The sequence below is a fragment of the Vidua macroura genome, chromosome 1, assembly GCF_024509145.1.
Source record: "Vidua macroura isolate BioBank_ID:100142 chromosome 1, ASM2450914v1, whole genome shotgun sequence".
Classification (NCBI taxonomy): Eukaryota; Metazoa; Chordata; class Aves; order Passeriformes; family Viduidae; genus Vidua; species Vidua macroura.
The window spans coordinates 153576190-153595132 of NC_071571.1; the positions used below are offsets into that span (position 1 = coordinate 153576190).

An 18943-nucleotide genomic window follows, 5' to 3' on the forward strand; every position below is an offset into this window, starting at 1 on the left:
CCGGGAATTTTTCCCCCCCAAAATCCCGCACGATTCCCACCTGGGCTCCGGGCTCTTCCCGGTTTTTCCCGGATTGGGGCGGGGGCAGCCCCAGGACGGAGCCCAGGGCGTGTCCAGCAGCTCGGAGCGCTCGGCGTCGCTCAGCGGCGGCTCCAGGGCGCTGAAATCCCGGGGATAAGGAAAAATCCGGGGAATGGCGGTGCCCAGCGGGAGGGTGGGCTGGGAATTATTGGAATTATTGGAGATTAATGGGAAATAATTGGGAATTATGGGAATTAATGGGAGATTAATGGGAAATAATGGGAATTATCGGGAGTTATTGGAGATTATGGGAATTATTGGGAATTATTGGGAATTAATGGGAATTATTGGGAGTTATTGGAAATAATTGGGAATTATTGGGAATTAATGGGAATTAATTGGGAAATTATGGGAGATTAATGGGAATTAATGGAGATTAATGGAATAATTGGGAATTATTGGGAATTAATGGGAATTATTGGGAGTTATTGGGAATAATGGGGAGATTAATGGGAATTAATGGGAGTTATTGGGAATTAATGGGAGTTATAGGGAAATAATGGGGAATTATTGGGAATTAATGGGAATTATTGGAGATTAATGGGAAATAATTGGGAATTATTGGGAGATTAATGGAGATTAATGGGAAATAATGGGAATTATTGGGAAATAATGGGAAATATTGGAGATTAATGGGAAATAATTGGGAATTATTGGGAATTAATGGGAATTATTGGAGTTATTGGGAATTATTGGGAGTTATTGGGAATTATTGGGGGATTATGGGGATTAATGGGGAATATGGGAATTATTGGGAATTGGAGTTGGAATTATGGAAGTTGGGAGATTAATGGGATTATGGGGAAATATGGGAATTAGGGAGAATTATGGAGATTATGAAATAATGGAAGTATTGGGAATTAATGGGAATTATTGGAGATTAATGGGAATTAATGGGAATTATTGGGAGTTATTGGGAAATAATGGGAAATTATTGGGAATTATTGGAATTAATGGGAATTATTGGAGTATTGGAAATAATTATTGAGAATTAATGGGAATTATTGGGAGTTATTGGGAATTATTGGGAATTATTGGAGATTAATGGGGATTATTGGGGAAATATTGGGAATTAATGGGAATTATTGGGAGTTATTGGGAAATAATGGGAAATTATTGGGAATTAATGGGAATTATTGGAGATTAATGGGAATTAATGGAATTATTGGGAGTTATTGGGAAATAATGGGGAATTAATGGGAATTATTGGAGATTAATGGGAAATAATTGGGAATTATTGGGAATTAATGGGAATTATTGGGAGTTATGGGAAATAATGGGGAAATATTGGGAATTAATGGGAATTATTGGAGATTAATGGGAAATAATGGGGAAATATTGGGAATTAATGGGAATTATTGGGAGTTATTGGGAAATAATGGGAATTATTGGGAATTAATGGGAATTATTAGGAGTTATTGGGAATTAATAGAAATTATTGGGAATTATTGGGAATTAATGGGAATTATTGGGAGTTATTGGAAATAATGGGAAATTATTGGGAATTTTAATGGGAATTATTGGAGATTAATGGGAATTAATGGGAATTAATGGGAGTTATTGGGAATTAATGGGAGTTATTGGGAATAATGGGAATTATTGGATTTATAGGGAAATAATGAGAATTATTGGGAATTAATGGGAATTGTTGGGAGTTATTGGGAAATAATGAGAATTATTGGAGATTAATGGGATTATTGGGGAATTAATGGGAATTAATGGGAATTAATGGGAATTATTGGGAATTATTGAGGACTATTGGGAATTAATTGGACATTATTGGGGATTATTGCTGAATTATTGGAAATAAGGGGGAATTATTGGGAATTAATGGAAATTATCAGGAGTTAATAGGGAATTAAATGGGAATTATTGAGGATTATTGGGGAATTAATGGGAATTATTCAGGATTATTCGGGATTAACGGGGATTAACAGTAATGATTGGGAATTATTGGTGAATTATTGGGAAAGAATGGGAATTATTGAGGATTATTGGGGAATTAATGGGAATTAATGGGAATTAATGGGAATTATTCAGGATTATTGGGGATTAATGGGGATTAATTGGGAATTATTGAGAATTAATGGGAATTATTGGGGAATTATTGGGAATTATTGGGAATTATTGGGAATTAATGGGAATTATTGGGAATTAAATGGGAAGTATTGGGAAATAATGGGAGTTATTGGGAATTAAATGGGAAGTATTGGGAAATAATGGGAATTATTGGGAATTATTTGGATTATTGGGAATTATTTGGTTTGAATTTGGATTTTATTAGGAATTAATGGGAATTATTGGAGATTATTGAGGATTATTGGGGAATTAATGGGAATTAATGGGAATTATTCAGGATTATTGGGGATTAATGGGGATTAATTGGGAATTATTGAGAATTAATGGGAATTAATGGAATGATTGGGGAATTATTGGGAATTAATTGGGAATTATGGGGATTATTGGGATTTAATTGGGAATTATTTGGGATCATTGTGAATTAATGGGAATTATTGGGATTATTAGGGATTATTGGGAGTTATTAGGATTATTAGGAATTAATTGGAAATTAATTGGGAATTAATTGGGAATTATTGAATTCTCAGAATTCCCAGGATTTTGGCAATTCCCAGGGATCCAACCCCAAATCCCAAATCCCAAATCCCAGAATTCCCAGAATTCCCAGAATTCCCCAGGATCCAACCTCAAATCCCGATCCCAAAATTCCCAGGAGCGGCTCCGGCATTCCCGGAATTCCCAGGATTTTGGCAATTCCCAGGGATCCAACCCCAATTCCCAGAATTCCCGGAATTCCCGGCATTCCCAAGGATCCAACCCCAAATCCCAAATCCCAGAATTCCCAGAAGCAGCTCCGGGGGGGCTCCGGCATTCCCGGCATTCCCGGAATTCCCAAGGATCCAACCGCAAATCCCGATCCCAGAATTCCCAGAAGCGGCTCCGGAGGATCCAACATTCCCGGAATTCCCGGGATTTTTGGCAATTCCCAAGGATCCAACCCCAAATCCCAAATCCCAGAATTCCCGGAAGCAGCTCCGGGGAGGCTCTGGCGTTCCCAGAATTCCCAAGGATCCAACCCGAAATCCCGGAATTCCCAGGGGCGGCTCCGGGGGGGCTCCGGCATCCCCGGCATTCCTGGCATTCCCGGAATTCCCAAGGATCCAACCCCAAATCCCAGAATTCTGGGAAGCAGCTCCGGGGGGGGCTCCGGCATCCCCGGCATTCCCGGCATTCCCGGAATTCCCAAGGATCCAACCCCAAATCCCAGAATTCTGGGAAGCAGCTCCGGGGGGGCTCCGGCATTCCCGGCATTCCCGGCATTCCCGGAATTCCCAAGGATCCAACCCCAAATCCCGGAATTCCCAAGGGCAGCTCCGGGGGGGCTCCGGCATTCCCGGCATTCCCGGAATTCCCACGGATCCAACCCCAAATCCCAGAATTCTGGGAAGCAGCTCCGGGGGGGGCTCCGGCATCCCCGGCATCCCCGGCATTCCCGGCATTCCCGGCATTCCCAAGGATCCAACCCCAAATCCCAAATCCCAATCCCGGAATTCCCAGGGGGGACTCCGGCATTCCCGGCACTCCCGGCATTCCCGGAATTCCCAAGGATCCAACCCCAAATCCCGGAATTCCCAAGGGCAGCTCCAGGGGGGCTCCGGCATTCCCGGCATTCCCGGCATTCCCAGCATTCCTGGCATTCCCGGCATTCCCAAGGATCCAACCCCAAATCCCAAATCCCAGAATCCCCAGGAGTGGTTCGGGGGGGCTCCGGCGTTCCCGGAATTCCTGGAATTCCCGAGGATCCAACTCCAAATCCCGGAATTCCCAGGAGTGGCTCCGGGGAGGCTCCGGCGTTCCCGGCATTCCCGGCATTCCCAAGGATCCAACCCCAAATCCCGGAATTCCCAGGGGCAGCTCCGGGGGGGCTCCGGCATCCCCGGCATTCCCGGCATTCCCGGAATTCCCAAGGATCCAACCCCAAATCCCAAATCCCAATCCCGGAATTCCCAGGGGCAGCTCCGGGGGGGCTCCGGCATTCCCGGCATTCCCAGCATTCCCGGCATTCCCGGCATTCCCAAGGATCCAACCGCAAATCCTGGAATTCCCAAGGGCAGCTCCAGGGGGGCTCCGGCATTCCCGGAATTCCCAAGGATCCAACCCCAAATCCTGGAATTCCCAGGGGCGGCTCCGGGGGGCTCCGGCATTCCCGGAATTCCCAAGGATCCAACCCCAAATCCCAAATCCCAGAATCCCCAGGAGTGGTCCGGGGGGTCTCCGGCGTTCCCGGCATTCCTGGCATTCCCAAGGATCCAACCCCAAATCCCGGAATTCCCAGGAGTGGTTCCGGGGGGCTCCGGCATCCCCGGCATTCCTGGCATTCCCGGAATTCCCAAGGATCCAACCCCAAATCCCAAATCCCAATCCCGGAATTCCCAGGGGCAGCTCCAGGGGGGCTCCGGCATTCCCGGCATTCCTGGAATTCCCAAGGATCCAACCCCAAATCCCAGAATTCTGGGAAGCAGCTCCGGGGGGGGCTCCGGCATCCCCGGCATTCCCGGCATTCCCGGAATTCCCAAGGATCCAACCCCAAATCCCAGAATTCTGGGAAGCAGCTCCGGGGGGGCTCCGGCATTCCCGGCATTCCCGGCATTCCCGGAATTCCCAAGGATCCAACCCCAAATCCCGGAATTCCCAAGGGCAGCTCCGGGGGGGCTCCGGCATTCCCGGCATTCCCGGAATTCCCACGGATCCAACCCCAAATCCCAGAATTCTGGGAAGCAGCTCCGGGGGGGGCTCCGGCATCCCCGGCATCCCCGGCATTCCCGGCATTCCCGGCATTCCCAAGGATCCAACCCCAAATCCCAAATCCCAATCCCGGAATTCCCAGGGGGGGCTCCGGCATTCCCGGCATTCCTGGCACTCCCGGCATTCCCGGAATTCCCACGGATCCAACCCCAAATCCTGGAATTCTGGGAAGCAGCTCCGGGGGGGCTCCGGCATCCCTGGCATTCCCGGCGTTCCCGGCATTCCCGGCATTCCCAAGGATACACCAGGTGCGCGCAGGTGCTCAGCGCTCGCTGCCGCAGCCGCGTCCGCAGCGCGTCCGGAGGCTCCGCCCTCAGGAACTCCTGGGAAAAGGGGGAAAAGGCGGGAATGGGGACGGAATGTTCCGGAATGGCCCCTCTGGAATGTTCCCCCCAGGCATCCCGAGGGATCCGTTAGCCCCTCCCAGTCCATCCCAGTATCCCAGTATCCCATCCCAGTCCATCCCAGTATCCCAGTATCCCATCCCAGTATCCCACTGCCCCATCCCAGTCCATCCCAGTATCCCAGTATCCCATCCCAGTATCCCAGTATCCCATCCCAGTCCATCCCAGTATCCCAGTATCCCATCCCAGTATCCCAGTATCCCATCCCAGTCCATCCCAGTATCCCAGTATCCCATCCCAGTATCCCAGTATCCCATCCCAGTATCCCACTGCCCCATCCCAGTCCATCCCATTATCCCATTATCCCATCCCAGTATCCCACTGCCTCATCCCAGTCCATCCCAGTATCCCATTATCCCATCCCAGTATCCCACTGCCTCATCCAGTCCATCCCAGTATCCCATTATCCCATCCCAGTATCCCACTGCCCCATCCCAGTCCATCCCATTATCCCATTATCCCATCCCAGTATCCCACTGCCTCATCCCAGTCCATCCCAGTATCCCAGTATCCGCTCCCAGTATCCCACTGCCCCATCCCAGTCCATCCCAGTATCCCATCCCAGTATCCCACTGCCCCATCCCAGTCCATCCCAGTATCGCACTACCCCATCCCAGTATCCCACTGCCCCATCCCAGTCCATCCCAGTCCATCCCAGTCCATCCCAGTATCCCATCCCAGTATCCCACTGCCCCATCCCAGTCCATCCCAGTATCCCAGTATCCCCTCCCAGTATCCCATTATCCCCTCCCAGTCCATCCCAGTATCCCAGTATCCCATCCCAGTATCCCACTGCCTCATCCCAGTCCATCCCAGTATCCCAGTATCCCATCCCAGTATCCCACTACCCCATCCCAGTCCATCCCAGTATCCCAGTATCCCATCCCAGTATCCCACTGCCTCATCCCAGTCCATCCCAGTATCCCAGTATCCCATCCCAGTATCCCACTGCCCCATCCCAGTCCATCCCATTATCCATCCCAGTCCATCCCAGTATCCCAGTATCCCCTCCCAGTATCCCACTGCCCCTCCCAGTCCATCCCAGTATCCCAGTATCCCATCCCAGTCCATCCCAGTATCCCAGTATCCCATCCCAGTATCCCAGTATCCCATCCCAGTCCATCCCAGTATCCCAGTATCCCCTCCCAGTATCCCAGTATCCCCTCCCAGTATCCCACTGCCCCATCCCAGTCCATCCCAGTCCATCCCAGTATCCCATTGCCTCATCCCAGTCCATCCCATTATCCATCCCAGTCCATCCCAGTATCCCACTACCCCATCCCAGCCCATCCCAGTCTATCCAGTATCCCACTGCCTCATCCCAGTCCATCCCAGTATCCCAATATCCCATCCCAGTATCCCACTGCCCCATCCCAGTCCATCCCAGTATCCCAGTATCCCATCCCAGTATCCCACTGCCCCATCCCAGTCCATCCCATTATCCCATTATCCCATCCCAGTATCCCACTGCCCCATCCCAGTCCATCCCAGTATCCCAGTATCCCCTCCCAGTATCCCAGTATCCCATCCCAGTCCATCCCAGTATCCCATTATCCCATCCCAGTATCCCACTGCCTCATCCCAGTCCATCCCAGTATCCCAGTATCCCATCCCAGTATCCAGTATCCCCTCCCAGTATCCCACTGCCCCATCCCAGTCCATCCCAGTATCCCAGTATCCCATCCCAGTATCCCATTGCCTCATCCCAGTCCATCCCATTATCCATCCCAGTCCATCCCAGTATCCCACTACCCCATCCCAGCCCATCCCAGTCTATCCCAGTATCCCAGTATCCCATCCCAGTATCCCCAGTATCCCATCCCAGTCCATCCCAGTATCCCAGTATCCCATCCCAGTATCCCATTATCCCCTCCCAGTCCATCCCAGCATCCCATTATCCCATCCCAGTATCCCACTGCCCCATCCCAGTCCATCCCATTATCCATCCCAGTCCATTCCCAGTCCATCCCAGTATCCCACTGCCCCATCCCAGTCCATCCCATTATCCATCCCAGTCCATCCCAGTATCCCATTGCCCCATCCCAGTATCCCAGTATCCCCTCCCAGTATCCCACTGCCCCATCCCAGTCCATCCCAGTATCCCAGTATCCCCTCCCAGTATCCCACTGCCCCATCCCAGTCCATCCCAGTATCCCATTAACCCATCCCAGTCTCTCCCAGTCCATTCCCAGTCCATCCCAGTATCCCACTGGCTCATCGCAGTCCATCCCATTATCCCATCCCAATTCCATCCCAGTATCCCACTGCCCCATCCCAGTCCCTCCCAGTATCCCATTAACCCATCCCAGTATCCCATTATCAATCCCAGTCCATCCCAATCCCTTCCCAGTCCCTCCCAGTCCATCCCAGTATCCCATTATCCCCTCCCATCCCACTACCCCATCCCAGTCCCATCCCAGTCCATCCCAGTCCATTCCCAGTCCATCCCTGTCCATTCCCAGTCCATCCCAGTCCATTCCCAGTCCATTCCCAGTCCATCCCAGTATCCCATTGCCCCATCCCAGTCCATTCCAATCCCATCCCAGCATAACCCAGTCCATCCCAGTATCCCATTATCCCATCCCAGTCTATCCCAGTATCCCAATATCCCATCCCAGTCCCTCCCAGTCAATCCCAGTATCCCAGTATCCCATCCCAGTCCCTCCAATCTGTCCCAGTCCACCCCAGTATCCCATTATCCCATCCCAGTCCATTCCCAGTCCCTCCCAGTCCACCCCAGTATCCCATTATCCCATCCCAGTCCATTCCCAGTCCCTCCCAGTCCATCCCAGTATCCCATTATCCCATCCCAGTCCATTCCCAGTCCCTCCCAGTATCCCATTATCCCATCCCAGTCAACCCCAGTCTATCCCATTGCCCCATCCCAGTCCATCCCAGTCCCTCCCAGTCCATTCCTGGTCCATTCCCAGTCCATCCCACTCCATCCCAGTATCCCATTATCCCATCCCAGTCCATCCCAGTCCATCCCAGTCCATTCCAGTCTATCCCACTATCCCATTATCCTATCCCAGTCCATCCCAGTCCATCCCAGTCTCCCATTATCCATCCCAGTCCATTCCTGGTCCATTCCCAGTCCCTCCCAGTACATCCCAGTATCCGATTATCCCATCCCAATCCATTCCCAGTTGCTCCCAGTCCATTCCTGGTCCATTCCCAGTCCATCCCAGTACATCCCAGTATCCGATTATCCCATCCCAATCCATTCCCAGTTGCTCCCAGTCCATTCCTGGTCCATTCCCAGTCCATCCCAGTATCCCATTATCCCATCCCAGTCCACCCCAGTCTATCCCATTGCCCCATCCCAGTCCCTCCCAGTCAATCCCAATCCCTCCCATTATCCCATCCCAGTCCATTCCCAGTTGCTCCCAGTCCATCCCAGTATCCCATTATCCCATCCCAGTCCATCCCATTATCTCATCCCAATTCCATCCCAGTATCCCATTATCCATCCCAGTCCATTCCCAGTATCCCAATATCCCATCCCAGTCCCTCCCAGTCCCTCCAGTCCCTCCCAGTCTCACCACCATGAGCGCCACCAGCTCGGCCTTGTGGGCGATGCTGCCGGAGCCGTTCCCGGGACAATTCCCCAAATTCCCGGGACAATTCCCAAAATTCCGGGGATAATTCCCGGAGCCGCCGCGGGCCAGGGCTTGGGCGATCATGGAGATGCTCCGGGCCAGGCTCAGCTTCAGCGCCGGGTCCTGCGGGAACGGGATCGGGATTGGGAACCGGCACCGGGATTGGGATCAGGAACCGGCACCGGGATCGGCCCGGAGCTGGGAACGGGATCGGGAACTGGCACTGACACCGGGATTGGGATCAGGAACCGGCACCGGGATCGGCCCAGAGCCGGGAACGGGATCAGGAACCGGCACCGGGATCAGTCCGGAGCCAGGACGGGAACCGGCACCGGGATCAGCCCAGAACCAGCACCGGGATCGGCCCGGAGCCGGGAACGGGATCGGGAACCGGCACCGACACCGGGATTGGGATCAGGAACCGGCACCGGGATTGGTCCGGAGCCGGGAACGGGAACGGGATCAGGAACCGGCACCGACACCGGGATTGGGATCAGGAACCGGCACTGGGATCGGCCCGGAGCCGGGAACGGGATCGGGAACCGGCACTGGCACTGGGATCGGCCTGGAACCGGGAATGGGATTGGGAACCGGCACCGGGATCGGCCCGGAACTGGCACCAGGATCGGGAACCAGAACTAGCACCGGGATCAGCCTGGAACCGGGAATGGGATCAGGATCAGGAACCGGAACCAGCACCGGGATCGGCCTGGAACTGGCACCGGGATTGGGATCGGGAACTGGAACTGGGATTGGCCTGGAACCGGGAACGGGATCAGCCCGGAACCGGGAACAGGATCAGCGCGGTCCGGAACCGGAACCGGGGTCAGTGGGATCAGGAACCGGAACCGGGATTGGGATTGGGAACCGGTACCGGGATCACCCCAGAACCGGGATTGGGATTGGGAACCGGCACCGGGATCAGCCTGGAACCCGGATTGGGATTGGGATTGGGAACCGGCACCGGGATCGTCCCAGAACCAGGATTGGGATCAGCAGGATCGGGAACCGGACCCGGGATAGGGATCGGCGGGATCAGCCCGGGACTGGAATTGGGATCAGCCCGGGACTGGGATCGGGATCAGTGGGATCGGCCTGGAACCGGCATCGGGTTCGGCCCAGAACCGGGATCGGGACTGGCCTGGAACCGGGATTGGGATCAGCCTGAAACTGGCACCAGCCTGAAACTGGGATCACTGGGATTGGGATTATTGGGATTGGGATCAGCCTGGAACTGGGATCAGGATCGGCCCGGAACCGGGATCACCCGGACTGGGATCAACCTGGAAAATGGGATCAGCCCAGAACTGGGATCGGGATCAGCCCAGAACTGGGATTGGGATCAGCAGGATCGGCCCAAAACTGGGATCAGCCTGGAACTGGGATCGGAATTGGTATCATCGGGATTGGGATCACCGGGATTGGGATTAGCCCAGAAACCGGGATCAGCCCAGAACCGGGATCATCGGGATTGGGATTATTGGGATTGGGATCATCGGGATTGGGATTATCCCAGTAACCGGGATCAGCCTGGAACTGGGATCACAGGGATTGGGATCACTGGGATTGGGATTAGCCCAGTAACCGGGATCAACCCAGAATCGGGATCATCGGGATCCGCCTGGAACTGGGATCGGCCTGGAACTGGATCACAGGGATTGGGATCACTGGGATTGGGATTAGCCCAGTAACCGGGATCAACCCAGAATCGGGATCATCGGGATCCGCCTGGAACTGGGATCGGCCTGGAACTGGGATCACAGGGATTGGGATCACTAGGATTGGGATCACTGGGATTGGGATTATCCCAGAAACCGGGATCAGCCTGGAACTGGGATCATCGGGATTGGGATTATTGGGATTGGGATTGGGATCAGCCCAGAACTGGGAAATGGGATCAGCCCAGAACTGGGATCAGCCTGGAACTGGGATCGGGATTGGGATCATCGGGATTGGGATCACTGGGATTGGGATTAGCTCAGAACCCGGGATCAGCCCGGAACCAGGATCATCGGGATCCACCTGGAACTGGGATTGGGATCACTGGGATTGGGATTAGCCCAGTAACCGGATCAGACCGGAACTGGGATCATCGGGATTGGGATTATTGGGATTGGGATTGGGATCAGCCCAGAACTGGGAAACGGGATCAGACCAGAACTGGGATCAGCCTGGAACTGGGATCGGGATTGGGATCATCGGGATTGGGATTGGGATCAGCCCAGAACTGGGATCAGCCTGGAACTGGGATTGGGATCACTGGGATTGGGATCACTGGGATTGGGATTGTCCCAGAAAGCGGGATCAGCCCAGAACCGGGATCATCGGGATCCACCTGGAACTGGGATTGGGATCAGCCCTGAACTGGGATCACTGGGATTGGGATCACTGGGATTGGGATTATCCCAGAAACCGGGATCAGCCTGGAACTGGGATCACTGGGATTGGGATTATTGGGATTGGGATCACTGGGATTGGGATCACTGGGATTGGGATTAGCCCAGAAACCGGGATCAGCCTGGAACTGGGATCATCGGGATTGGGATTATTGGGATTGGGATTGGGATCAGCCCAGAACTGGGATCAGCCTGGAACTGGGATTGGGATCATCAGGATTGGGATCACTGGGATTGGGATTATCCCAGAAACCGGGATCAGCCCAGAACCGGGATCATCGGGATCCACCTGGAACTGGGATTGGGATCAGCCCTGAACTGGGATCACTGGGATTGGGATCACTGGGATTGGGATCACTGGGATTGGGATTATCCCAGAAACCGGGATCAGCCTGGAACTGGGATCATCGAGATTGGGATAATTGGGATTGGGATTGGGATCAGCCCAGAACTGGGATCATCGGGATTGGGATTATTGGGATTATCGGGATCACTGGGATTGGGATCATCAGGATTGGGATCAGCCTGAAAACCAGGATTAGCCCTAAAAATACACCGGAAAAGAATAAATAAAATAAAATAAAATAAAATAAAATAAAATAAAATAAAATAAAATAAAATAAAATAAAATAAAATAAAATAAAATAAAATAAAATTCGGGAAAAATCCAGGAATCCCAGCAAAACCCAAGAACTGCGGAAAAAAAATCTGGGAATTCCGGAAGCATCCTGGAAAAACCCGGGAATTCTGGGAAAATCCAGGAATTCTGGAAAAATCCGGGAATTCCTTGCGGAAGCCGTTAGTGGCAGCGAGAGAGAGGCGTTAGTGGAGCCCAAGGAAGAATTCCCGATGGGAAAATTCCACGGAAAATCCCGGGAATGCCCCAATCCGAGTGGGAAAATTCCATGGAAAATCCCGGGAATGCCCCAATCCGAGCGGGAAAATTCCATGGAAAATCCCGGGAATGCCCCAATCCGAGCGGGAAAATTCCATGGAAAATCCCGGGAATGCCCCAATCCGAGTGGGAAAATTCCATGGAAAATCCCGGGAATGCCCCAGTCCGAGTGGGAAAATTCCATGGAAAATCCCGGGAATGCCCCAGTCCGAGCGGGAAAATTCCATGGAAAATCCCGGGAATGCCCCAATCCGAGTGGGAAAATTCCATGGAAAATCCCGGGAATGCCCCAATCCGAGTGGGAAAATTCCATGGAAAATCCCGGGAATGCCCCAATCCGAGTGGGAAAATTCCACGGAAAATCCCGGGAATGCCCCAGTCCGAGTGGGAAAATTCCACGGAAAATCCCGGGAATGCCCCAATCCGAGTGGGAAAATTCCATGGAAAATCCCGGGAATGCCCCAGTCCGAGTGGGAAAATTCCATGGAAAATCCCGGGAATGCCCCAATCCGAGTGGGAAAATTCCACGGAAAATCCCGGGAATGCCCCAGTCCGAGTGGGAAAATTCCACGGAAAATCCCGGGAATGCCCCAATCCGAGTGGGAAAATTCCATGGAAAATCCCGGGAATGCCCCAGTCCGAGTGGGAAAATTCCATGGAAAATCCCGGGAATGCCCCAGTCCGAGCGGGAAAATTCCATGGAAAATCCCGGGAATGCCCCAGTCCGAGCGGGAAAATTCCACAGAAAATCCCGGGAATGCCCCAATCCAAGTGGGAAAATTCCATGGAAAATCCCGGGAATGCCCCAATCCCAGTGGGAAAATTCCATGGAAAATCCCGGGAATGCCCCAGTCCGAGCGGGAAAATTCCATGGAAAATCCCGGGAATGCCCCAATCCGAGCGGGAAAATTCCATGGAAAATCCAGGGAATGCCCCAATCCGAGTGGGAAAATTCCATGGAAAATCCCGGGAATGCCCCAATCCGAGTGGGAAAATTCCACGGAAAATCCCGGGAATGCCCCAGTCCGAGCCCTCGGAATTCCCAGGATGGGAAAAAAACCTCGGGATTTATCCCAAGGGAAGCTCCAGGGAGGATTTTTGGGATGAATGATGGAATTGTGGAATTCCAGAATTACGGAATCACGGAATTCTGGGATCGAGGAATTCCAGACCTACGGAATTCTGGGAGCGTGGAATTTCTGGGATTGTGGAATTCCAGAACAATGGATTTCTGGAATTTATGGAATTTATGGAATTGTGACCTCATGGAATTCCAGGATTGTGGAATTCTGGGATTGTGGAATTCCAGAACAATGGAATTATGGGATTTCTGGAATTTATGGAATTCTGGGATTGTGGAATTCCAGAACAGTGGAATTATGGAATTTCTGGAATTTCTGGAATTTCTGGGATTGTGGAATTCCAGAACAATGGAATGATGGGATTTCTGGAATTTCTGGGATTGTGGAATTCCAGAACAGTGGAATTATGGGATTTCTGGAATTTCTGGAATTTCTGGGATTGTGGAATTCCAGAACAATGGAATTATGGAATTTCTGGAATTTATGGAATTGTGGAATTTCAGAACAGTGGAATTATGGGATTTCTGGAATTTCTGGAATTTCTTGGATTGTGGAATTCCAGAACAGTGGAATTATGGAATTTCTGGAATTTATGGAATTCTGGGATTGTGGAATTCCAGAACAATGGAATTATGGAATTCTGGGAGCATGGAAATTATGGAATTGTGACCTCATGGAATTCCGGGATTGTGGAATTTCTGGAATTGGGGAATTCCAGAATAATGGGATTCCAGGATTATGGAATTCTGGGATTGTGGAATTGATGGAATTTATGGATTTTATGGAATTCTGGCCTCATGGAATTCCAGGATTCTGGAATTCTGGGGATTGTGGAATTTCTGGAATTGTGGAATTATGGGATCGTGGAATTTATGGAATTCTGGCCTCATGGAATTCCAGGATTCTGGAATTCTGGGATCACAGAATTTATGGAATTCTGGCCTCATGGAATTCCAGGATTCTGGAATTCTGGGATCACAGATTTTATGGAATTCTGGCCTCATGGAATTCTGGGATTGTGGAATTTATGGAATTCTGGGATCGTGGAATTCCAGGATTATGGAATTCTGGGATTGTGGAATTTCTGGAATTGTGGAATTATGGGATTGAGGAATTTATGGAATTCTGGCCTCATGGAATTCCAGGATTACAAAATTCTGGGATTGTGGAATTTCTGGAATTGTGGAATTATGGGATTGTGGAATTTATGGAATTCTGGCCTCATGGAATTCCAGGATTCCGGAATTCTGGGATCACAGAATTTATGGAATTCTGGCCTCATGGAATTCCAGGATTACGGAATTCTGGGATTGTGGAATTTCTGGAATTGTGGAATTATGGGATTGTGGAATTTATGGAATTCTGGCCTCATGGAATTCCAGGATTATGGAATTCTGGGATCACAGAATTTATGGAATTCTGGCCTCATGGAATTCCAGGATTACGGAATTCTGGGATTGTGGAATTTCTGGAATTGTGGAATTATGGAATTGTGGAATTTATGGAATTCTGGCCTCATGGAATTCCAGGATCACGGAATCATGGGATTGTGGAATTTCTGGAATTGTGGAATTATGGGATTGTGGAATTTATGGAATTCTGACCTCATGGAATTCCAGGATTATGGAATTCTGGGATTGTGGAATTTCTGGAATTGTGGAATTATGGGATTGTGGAATTTATGGAATTCTGGCCTCATGGAATTCCAGGATCATGGAATTCTGGGATCACAGAATTTATGGAATTCTGGCCTCATGGAATTCTGGGATTGTGGAATTTATGGAATTCTGGCCTCTTGGAATTCCAGGATTCTGGAATTCTGGGATCACAGAATTTATGGAATTCTGGGATTGTGGAATTTATGGAATTCTGGCCTCATGGAATTCCAGGATCATGGAATCATGGGATTGTGGAATTTCTGGAATTGTGGAATTATGGGATCGTGGAATTTATGGAATTCTGGCCTCATGGCATTCTGGGATCGTGGAATTTATGGAATTCTGACCTCATGGAATTCCAGGATCATGGAATCATGGGATTGTGGAATTTCTGGAATTTCTGGAATTGTGGAATTATGGGATCGTGGAATTTATGGAATTCTGGCCTCATGGAATTCCAGGATTCTGGAATTCTGGGATCACAGAATTTATGGAATTCTGGCCTCATGGAATTCCAGGATTCTGGAATTCTGGGATCACAGAATTTATGGAATTCTGGCCTCATGGAATTCTGGGATTGTGGAATTTATGGAATTCTGGCCTCATGGAATTCCAGGATTCTGGAATTCTGGGATCACAGAATTTATGGAATTCTGGCCTCATGGAATTCCAGGATTCTGGAATTCTGGGATCGTGGAATTTATGGAATTCTGGCCTCATGGAATTCCAGGATTCTGGAATTTATGGAATTCTGGCCTCATGGAATTCCAGGATCATGGAATTCTGGGATCACAGAATTTATGGAATTCTGGCCTCATGGAATCATGGGATTGTGGAATTTATGGAATTCTGGCCTCATGGAATTCCAGGATTCTGGAATTCTGGGATCACAGATTTTATGGAATTCTGGGATCATGGAATTTATGGAATTCTGGGATCGTGGAATTCCGGGATCATCAGGGCTGGAAGGTCCAGGCCCTCTGCCAGGAGAGGCTTTTTCCCATCCCTTTTCCCGGGAATTTTCCCGGGAATTCCGTTGTTTTCTCGGGAAGCGTTTCCAGCCCGGCATGAGAGGAAAAGGCGGAAAGAGGAAAAATTCCAAGGCCAATCCCAAAATTCCCTACCTTGGGCTCTATTTTTATTCCCAGAACCTGAACGGGCGGGAAAGAAAAACAAAATTCCCATCAGGAAAATCCCAAATTTCCCCGGGAAGGGACAAAATTCCAGCGGGAAAAAAACAAAATTCCCAATCAGGAAAATCCCAAATTTCCCCGGGAAGGGACAAAATTCCAGCAGGAAAAAAACAAAATTCCCAATCAGGAAAATCCCAAATTTCCCCGGGAAGGGACAAAATTCCAGCAGGAAAAAAACAAAATTCCCAATCAGGAAAATCCCAAATTTCCCAATCAGGAAAATCCCAAATTTCCCCGGGAAGGGACAAAATTCCAGCGGGAAAAAATCAAAATTCCCATCAGGAAAATCCCAAATTTCCCCAGGAAGGGACAAAATTCCAGTGGGAAAAAAAATAAAAATTCCCAATCAGGAAAATCCCAAATTTCCCCAGGAAGGAACAAAATTCCAGCGGGAAAAAATCAAAATTCCCAATCAGGAAAATCCCAAATTTCCCAATCAGGAAAATCCCAAATTTCCCCGGGAAGGGACAAAATTCCAGCGGGAAAAAATCAAAATTCCCAATCAGGAAAATCCCAAATTTCCCCAGGAAGGGACAAAATTCCAGCGGGAAAAAATCAAAATTCCCAATCAGGAAAATCCCAAATTTCCCCAGGAAGGAACAAAATTCCAGTGGGAAAAAATCAAAATTCCCAATCAGGAAAATCCCAAATTTCCCCGGGAAGGAACAAAATTCAAGCGGGAAAAAAATCAAAATTCCCAATCAGGAAAATCCCAAATTTCCCCGGGAAGGGACAAAATTCCAGCGGGAAAAAATCAAAATTCCCAATCAGGAAAATCCCAAATTTCCCCGGGAAGGGACAAAATTCCAGCGGGAAAATATCAAAATTCCGTCAGGAAAAACCCAAAATTCCCTTTGGAAAAACCCCAAATTCCAGCAGGAAAAACCCAAAATTCCCTTGGAAAAAAACCCAAATTCCAGCAGGAAAAACCCAAAATTCCCTTTGGAAAAAACCCAAAATTCCCTTGGAAAAAAACCCAAATTCCAGTGGGAAAAACCCAAAATTCCCTTGGAAAAAAACCCAAATTCCAGCAGGAAAAACCCAAAATTCCCTTGGGAAAAACCCAAATTCCAATGGGAAAAACCCAAAATTCCCTTGGAAAAAAACCCAAATTCCAGCAGGAAAAATCCCCAAAATTCCCTTTGGAAAAAACCCCAAATTCCAGCAGGAAAAACCCAAAAATCCCTTTGGAAAAAACCCAAATTCCAATGGGAAAAACCCAAAATTCCCTTGGAAAAAAAACCCAAATTCCAATGGGAAAAACCCAAAATTCCCTTGGAAAAAAACCCAAATTCCAACGGGAAAAACCCAAAATTCCCTTGGAAAAAACCCAAAATTCCCTTGGAAAAAAACCCAAATTCCAGCAGGAAAAACCCAAAATTCCCTTGGGAAAAAACCCAAAATTCCCTTTAAAAAAAACCCAAATTCCAGCAGGAAAAACCCAAAATTCCCTTGGAAAAAAACCCAAATTCCAATGGGAAAAACCCAAAATTCCCTTGGGAAAAACCCAAATTCCAACGGGAAAAACCCAAAATTCCCTTGGAAAAAACCCAAAATTCCCTTGGAAAAACCCAAATTCCAGCAGGAAAAACCCAAAATTCCCTTTGGAAAAAAACCCAAATTCCAGAAGGAAAAATCCCAAAAAAATCCCAAAAAATCCCAAAAAAATCCCCAAAAAATCCCCAAAAATTCCCCAAAAATTGCTGAAAAATTCCAAGAAATTCCCAAAAATTCCCCAAAAATTCCCACCCCCCAAAAAAAAAAAAATTCCCAAAAAATTCCCAACAATTCCCCAAAAATCCCCAAAAAAATTCCCCAAAAATTCCCAAAAAATTCCCCAAAAATTCCTGAACAAATCCAAAAAAATTCCTGAAAAATTCCCAAAAAATTCCCAAAAAAATCCCCAAAAAATTCCCCAAAAAATCCCCAGAAATCCCAAAAATATTCCCAAAAAATTCCCGAAAAATTCCCCAAAAAATTCCCGAAAAATCCCCAAAAAATTCCTAAAAAATTCCCAAAAAATCCCAAAAAATTAAAAAAAAATCCCAAAAAATCCCAAAAAATTCCCCAAAAATTCTCCCCCCAAAAAATCACAAAAAATTCCCAAAAAAATCCCAAAAAATTCCCCAAAAAATCCCTGAAAAATACCCAAAAAATTCCCAAGAAATCCAAAAAAATTCCCCAAAAATCCCTGAAAAATTCCCAAAAAAATTCCTAAAAAATCCCCAAAAACTCCCTAAAAAAACCCCAAAAAATCCCAAAAAATCCCCAAAAATCCCTGAAAAAATCCCGAAAAATTCCCCAAAAATTCCTGAAAATTCCCAAAAAATTCCCCAAAAATTCCCAAAAAATCCCAAAAAATTCCCCAAAAATTCCCCCCAAAAAAATCACAAAAAAATCACACAAAACCCAAAAAATTCCCCAAAAAATTCCCAAAAAATCCCCAAAAATTCCCAAAAAAATCCCCAAAAAATTCCCCAAAAAATTCCCAAAAAATTCCCAAAAAAATCCCAAAAAAATCCCAAAAAAAATCCCCCAAAAAATCCCGAAAAATCCCAAAAAATTCCCCAAAAATCCCTGAAAAACACCCAAAAAAATTCCCGAAAAATTCCCCAAAAATTCCCAAAAATTCCCAAAAAATTCCCCAAAAATTCCCAAAAAATCCCCAAAAATTCCCCCCAAAAAATCACAAAAAAATCACACAAAACCCAAAAAAATCCCCAAAAAATTCCCAAAAAATCCCCAAAAATTCCCCAAAAATCAAAAAAAATCCCCAAAAAATGCCCAAAAAATTCCCCAAAAAATTCCCAA

At 48.5% G+C, this 18943-nt stretch overlaps 1 protein-coding gene across 1 annotated transcript in view; it reads right to left on the minus strand.

Moving 5' to 3' along the window:
* LOC128810753 (maestro heat-like repeat-containing protein family member 1) overlaps positions 1 to 18943 on the minus strand; it is an 85264-nt gene that overhangs the window by 27859 nt on the left and 38462 nt on the right. Inside the window, 5 exon segments of the mRNA XM_053983905.1 lie at positions 41 to 108; positions 111 to 160; positions 5149 to 5228; positions 8852 to 9031; positions 16064 to 16090. Coding sequence (XP_053839880.1) covers positions 41 to 108; positions 111 to 160; positions 5149 to 5228; positions 8852 to 9031; positions 16064 to 16090 — 405 coding nt within the window.